The sequence below is a fragment of the Varanus komodoensis genome, unplaced genomic scaffold, assembly GCF_004798865.1.
Source record: "Varanus komodoensis strain SLA01 unplaced genomic scaffold, ASM479886v1 scaffold48, whole genome shotgun sequence".
Taxonomy (NCBI): domain Eukaryota; kingdom Metazoa; phylum Chordata; class Lepidosauria; order Squamata; family Varanidae; genus Varanus; species Varanus komodoensis.
Genome location: NW_025336059.1, coordinates 4531660 through 4538505, shown reverse-complemented (window position 1 = coordinate 4538505; position 6846 = coordinate 4531660). Strand labels below are relative to the sequence as shown.

Sequence of the window (6846 nt, the reverse complement as noted above, 5' to 3'; positions counted from 1 at the left end):
CAGCCCCCGGCCGAGCCGTGGTGCCCCTACAAGGTGCTGGGCGAGGGCCGCGGCGGGGCGGGCGGCGGCGGGGGGCGCCTGTGCTTCCGCAGCCCTGCGCGCGGCTTCCGCTGCGCGCCCCGCAGCTGCACGGCGCACCGCTCGCCCGGGCGCGCCCTGCTGGCCAACGTGCTGGGCAACGGCAGCGTGCTGCTGCAGTGGGACTGGCCCCCGCCGCCGGGCCCCGGGCCCGCCGGCCCCGGCCCCGCCGCCCCCGCCCCGCCGCCGCGCGGCTTCTGGCTCTCCTGCTCGTGGGAAGGCGCCTACACGCGTTTCCAGTGCGACAGCGTCCAGCTGGGCGCCGCCTGCCGGGACTACCTGCTTCCCGACGCGCACGGCAGCGTGCGCTACCGCCTGTGCTTGCGGCCGCTCTTCGCGGCGGCCGCCAACGCCAGCGGCCCCGATCCGCGCCCCGCCTGGCCGCCGGAGTGCGTGGAGTTCACCGTGGAGCCGGCCGGCATGCGGGACATCGTCGTGGCCATGACGGCCGTCGGGGGCTCCATCTGCGTCATGCTGGTCCTCATCTGCCTCCTGGTCGCCTACCTGACCGAAAACCTCCCGCCCGCCGCGTCCGCCGCTGCGTCCGCCGCCAAGCGGGGCAAGTGAGGCCGTGCGCCCGGGCCCGGGGACGGGGGGCGAGCCAGCCGCGAGACGCCCCGGATCCCGCAGCCCCTGGCCCGGGCCGCCCGGTCCCGTGAGCACGTCCGGAGGAGAGGAAGCCCCCGCGGGTTCGGAGAGGGCGGCGCAGGGCCTGCCTCCTCGCGAGCAGGCGCGCAGGAGCCGGGCGCCCGGGCCACCGGCTGAGTCGACCACGGAAAGCGGCGGGTGGTGGGGACGCTGGCGCGATGCCACCCGCAGGAGTCCTGCTTTCGGGCGGCCGGGGAGTGAGCCCTGCAGCACTGGAGGGGGTTTTCTGCTCTGGAAGCAGGCTTCGGATCCAGGTATACGGGGGGCTGCCACGTCTGGGTAAAAAGTCAGGCTAAGGTTTAAATATGCATTACTTATTTTAGGATATCTCTCTCCTGCTGGGAGCCGAAGGGGACTAACAGGGGCTGTTTTATCTTCCTAACAGCCCTGTGAGGTAGGTTAGGCTGAGAGGCAGAGACTGGTCACCCAGAGGGCCTCACGCTTGGTGGGGACTCGAATCCAGATCTCTCGAGTCCCAGCATCACGCTGTAGCTGCTATGCCATACTACCTTTTGCAACAATCTTGCCAGGTAGGCGAGAATGAGAGTCTGTGACTGGCCCAAAACCACCTTCATGACTATGTCAGGACTGGAATCTAGGTCACTCTGGCCCTAGTTCAATTTCCTGACCACGGTGCCACACTGGTTCTCACAACAGCCCTGTAAGGGAGGGTAGAATTAGGTCCCCCGGTGAGTCTCAGAGCCTGGTGAGGATTGGAATCCAGACCTCCTGAGTCCCAGTCCAACCTTTCACTGAAACGCCCCGCTGGCTTTTTATAATTGGAGGGAGATCTTTGGTGGGCAAAGGAACCTCCACTCCTTCTCCATAGTCCTTTCTGTGTTGTATATCAAGTCTCGGGTGTGTGAAGTAAGGAGAAATCTTTGTGTCCTTGCGCAGCTCCGGCAAACAGCAGCTCTTTCCACCCGTGATGCCAGGTGGGCACTGCAGAACTCTCTCCAGGTCAGTTGGTCAAAGAGCCCAAGCGAAAGAGGATTGCCTGCTTTTGCGGCTGAGCCCTGTACCTCGAACCTGCACACCTGCCCCTTGGCTCCGGCAGAGACTAGAACCTGGCTGGTGGCCCGCACAATTCGCCGCCTGACGCGCGCGAGAAGACGGCAGCCCCGGCTGGTCTGTGTAACAGGGTGGACTGGGGGCTGGCTCTTTCCTCCAGGTTGGCAACGGGGCAGCACCTTCTGTCACACCTGGCCAAAGCAGGTGAGCTTAGAGGGCACAGGGAACGTTGCCGGTTTCTCCTCCATCACCTGGCTGCCACCTCCAGCATCTGCCCGGATGGGAGGGCTGGTCCCACGCAGAGGCTTCTGTGCACCATACACCTCTTCCTGAGCACCATTCCCCACTGGACCCAGATAAAAGAGATGCTGATTGGCCTCTAGTGCAGAGAGACCTGTGTTCGTGTTTCGCACCATCTTGGCGTTTGTTTTCCTTGCATCCAGATCATAGACAGAACTGACAGCCTCTCTGACCAGCTTTGGGGAAGGCAGAAATTCCGATTTTCCAATAATCTGTCTGGTGTTGGGGGAGATACTTATTGACATCTCTAAGTATCAAGAACCAAACCAAATTTGCAGCAGGCGATCCAGACAGAGTGTAAATGTGGGACTCTGCGGTGCTGGAGTCAAGATTTAGGAAATGTGCTGTTTGAAATGTCAAATGTCCTTCTCTGACTTTTTATAGGCAGTTTTGAGCAGAGCGGTTTGCCATTTGCTCATTTCATGTTTTTATCAAAGTCGCTTTGTGTTGAATCACACCTCTTGTAGAATTTCAGAAGAGCTGATGAAGGGAACCGGAGTGGCCAGAAATGAATTTACAACTCTCAGGGTTCAATGCTATTCCTGTTGAGATGGAGCAATGCCCTACAGCTTCTAGCGTTCCCCAGCCAGTGGGACTTTTTCTTTCTGAACTTGTATAGAATCGCACCTCAAAAAGCCCTAACAGGTCTAAATCCTCCTGCCAGCCATGAAAGCTGAGGAATGCTGAGAACTGCAAGGTTTTATTCTATCTGAACCTGGCCTAGGATTACACCCTCACAGTTAGACTGTGCTTTAATGTTACTACCGGTAGCAGTAATCATAGTAGGCGATTTTGAGTATTCTTGATTATGTAATATGGAAAAATCATTTCACCTCAGGTGCTTATTCCCCTGCCATCTGATGCATGTCTGCTGAGAAGTAAACCTCATGGTATATGGTGAGACTTATCCCAGGTATGAGTGTGAAGGATTTTGACCGTACGTTTCTCTCCCCCTCCTCTTCCCTTTTATTTGGCTTATGTGGGATGATATTCTGCAAAATATCATGCAATCTGGCCTACTGTCCAAGCTTGCGGGGAGACCTGAGGTCCACCGTCTGTCCCCATCCCCCCTCTGTGTGTGTGGCCCCTGGCTTCTGCTACCCCACTGAACTCTGACTTGCTTTCTTTCTTTATGCTGAAGCCACTAAATTTTGGGGACATGGCAGGGTCGGAACTGCACTGGAGGTTGGGGGACCACATTCAGCCCACTTGCTGTCCCCTCACTGCTTTAGGGTTTAGCAAACAAATGTTTCCCTTTTTCTCCAACTCGGTACGCTCAGCTCAGTTCCCCTCAGTGCAACAGGGATAAATTCTGCATTGTGGGTACCCATCAAGACAGTTTCTAGAGCTGCACATGCATGGAGAGTCTGGAACAGAAGGTGTTGTGTGGATGCATCTTCCCAAACCAGAATCTCACCTGCAAAGAGCAGGTCATTGCCAAACGCGTGGATCTGAATCATGACCGAGCCTTCACAAAATGCTTTGCCACAAAGGCCACCGTCTTGCTGGTGGGAGAATGAATCCTTCCCTTCTTGTGTGGTTTGTGGCTCAGCTTAGAGGAAACAGGAATTCTGACAGTAGTGGCAGGTGGGGGCAGGGCCACTGCACATGAAAAGGTGCCGGGGCTGTGTCCCTGCGAGCCCTAGCAGCCCCTCACCACAGCTTGCCGTTGCCTTTAAGCAAAACAACTTTAACGTAGTTATCAAAGACATGGTCCAGAGCGTTGAATGCTTTCAACTGTGTCCATGAGAAGGCTGCTAGGATTGGGCATTCAATAGGCTAAACATCGGTCAAATACTGTTATTACTATATTGTCGTTAGATCCCATCTTTCTTCCTCCAGCAAAGTGGCTTTCAAAGTTCTCTTTCTCTCCATTCTGTTTTCACAACAACTCCGGAAGAGTCCATGGCTGGTCCAAAGTCCTCTGGAGCAGATTCCTTCGATCTGTAGCCATAGGTGTCCACAGTTGCATCCCCTGAACCCCTTTCCCCCTAAGTTAGCTGCTTAACAATGGTATCTCTCCAATATAGTTGGAATATGCTGCCAGAGGAGAGCAGCTTTAGGATATTTCTAACTATTCTCATGTTTAACGTCCCATTTTCATCCATCTCTGCTTCTTGCCTGCACAGGAGTCTCTACGGCTTACGTAAACTGGCAGAAGGGTATTGTTTAGATATGTGGACAAAATGGCACTTGATGTTAATTGCATAAAGGCCGTTTATGTGCTTGCATGTGGGTGGGGGAGAAAGACAGGTCAGAAAGGTAGGAGAGCAGGTGAAAACAGGAAGGGAACATCACCAACTGGGGCGACAAATTGGAACACTCTCAAAGGTGAAAACAAAAACTGGGATGAAGAAAACAAATCAGGGAGAAAGGAAGCAAAACGTTTGGGGTGTTAGAAAATGTGTTAATTCGCTGACTCAGGCCAGCCACGTGAGCGGAGCGTGATTTGAAGCTTTCAGGATGGAGTGGGGGAAATTTAGTTCAAGAACTAATGAAACACTGGTGCATTCAGAAAGTTCTTATGCTTGTATTCCAACAGCAGTTGGATTCGTTCGGGCAAGGTTATGCACACAGATAGCTATTTAGCTCCTGAGAGTGCCACTAGTTCTTAAAAAAACTAAAGTAACCTCAGTCCTGATTAAGGCCCCTGCAGCTGTAATCAAACTTGTTTTGGCTGAGGAATCCTAGGAATTGTAAGCGGGGTGTTTCTGTCGAGACCTGCACAGGTTTGAGCCCTGAATGTCTTGATGGTTGATGCAAATGGGCAGCTCAAGAAGTAATTCCAGCTTATAAAAAGGAAGAAATTAAGGAGCAATTCCAAGCTACCCCCTTCCCCAGATTTAGCAGTTGCATTAAGATAGTTTTACAAATATGTCTGCGGTCTTTCCTAGTCAGTTCATATTTACTAGGTGAATAAGGGCAGCTTAATGATTCAGAGTTTATAGGTACTGAAAAGAGAGAGGCACAGGGCTGCTTCAAAAGACAGCCAGTGTGGTATTGTGGTTAGGATTGTTGGACTGGGATTCAGGTGATCCGGGTTTTAGTCCCCACTCGGCCATGCAGGTCACCGAGAGAGTTTGGAGCAGCAACAGCTCCTCAATCCAGCCTAACACATGGGGTTAGATTAAGGGGAGCAAGAGAATCTGAGTTGCTGAAAAGGAAAAAAGGCCGGATGCAAATACAGTAAATGAATAAATCAAAATTAATAAATAGCTGGTGACTTGCTATGGTAGATGAACTGCCCTGAAGGTGTAAGAAGACCAGTACTGGAATTACAGAAGTTGTAATCCATCACATCTGGATTACACCGGCTTGGGGGAAGCTGTATAGAAGATGGGTGGTGATCGTTATTTTGAGATGTTTAAAGACAAACTCTCAGATTAATGGGAAATGGAAAGAAACCTTCTGGGAAAGACAGAATTGGCATGGACTGGAAAAACAGAGTGATTTGTCCTTCCTTGCTTTTAACCAAGAGGTTCAGATCCATATTCCTCTCTAGCAATGCAACGAACACGTTGGCGAGAAAAACAGGGTAGAAATTTAATAAATAAAGGTGTGAACGATGACGCAACATACCGCTTCTGGAGAAAGAAAGGTGTTCTATTGATGGGCAAAAGTGCAGTGCTCTCCAAGCATTTGGGGCTACAACTCCCATTATCCCTAGCAACAGGACATTTTGTTTGGGGTTGATAGGAGTTTGGAGTCCAGCAACATCTGGAAGGCCCCAGTTTGGGAAGAAAGGCTATCTTAGTGGTGACAGAGAGGCTGAAACTCATCACAGGCCAAACTGCCAAAGTTTTTTGGGACTTGTAGGTGATACGAAACTAAAGCTATCCAAGTTAGTCGTTCCATCAATGTGGTTCTCTGTGCTTAACCATTAGGCAGGCTGGCCTTTTCCTACACGCATGCTCACTACTTCTGCAATCCTGCAAACATAACCATACTTTAGTATTAATCATTATTTTGTGCCTTAGTGTTGAAATTGTCTCATTGTTTTTCCTGGTTGCCCAGCTGTCAAGTTTTACAAAATGACAAACACTCTCCTGTTGTGTGTCTTAATGAAATTAGAGCTACTGAGGCATTTTGCTTAAGTGGCTGATAAATTTCCTTTAATTGTTCTAATTGGTTATGTAGGCAAATTAAAATATTGCCAGATCTCCATCTAGGAGATCCTTTCGGAGAATTAGGATGCTGATATGAAGAGGGGCTTCTTTTAATTAGTCGATAACAGTAAATGGGTGACTAGTTATTCCACAGTTCTACAGCAATAGAGTAGTTTTTAAATCTTTTTCATTCCTTTCCCTGTATAAGCAATGCCAACTATCTATTGTCTTACTATTTCATTGATCTTTTTTGTGAGCCCATCCTAAAACAAAAGAAAGAAAGAAAAAGACACCCTGCTTTTGGAAGTCAACACTCACGGTACATATGCACTTAAAATCAGTTTCTGGAAATTGTTTCTTGGTCATGGTGGGGTGTGACCTAGAAATTGAGTCCAGGCGGAGCTATGCAAATAGATTCTCAATGGTTCCCTTCATGAACTATCAAGAACAAATAAAAGTTGATAAAAAAAGCCTTGTCCACTACAGCTTTGATGTGTCTACCTGCATCGACAAATACAATGAAACCAATATTCCGGTATTTATGTGAGAGGTGGCTAATTTACAATACCGGGGAAGCGGAACTGAATCTGTTGTTCAGATGCATAATAACAAAAGCACTGCAGCGATGGATGAGTGGATAAGGTGAGTTTGTCCTGGACCAGTTTCCCTAACTTGGCGCCCTCCAGTCACTTTGGACCGCAGC

General features: G+C 50.6%; 1 protein-coding gene across 1 annotated transcript in view; it reads left to right on the top strand.

The window, feature by feature from the left end:
* FNDC10 (fibronectin type III domain containing 10) overlaps nucleotides 1-645 on the top strand; it is a 990-nt gene extending 345 nt beyond the window's left edge. The window contains exon 2 of the mRNA XM_044445311.1: nucleotides 4-645. Within this exon, the coding sequence (XP_044301246.1) occupies nucleotides 4-645 (642 nt within the window). The remainder of the gene's footprint in view (nucleotides 1-3) is intronic.
* The last annotated feature ends 6201 nt before the right edge of the window (nucleotides 646-6846 follow it).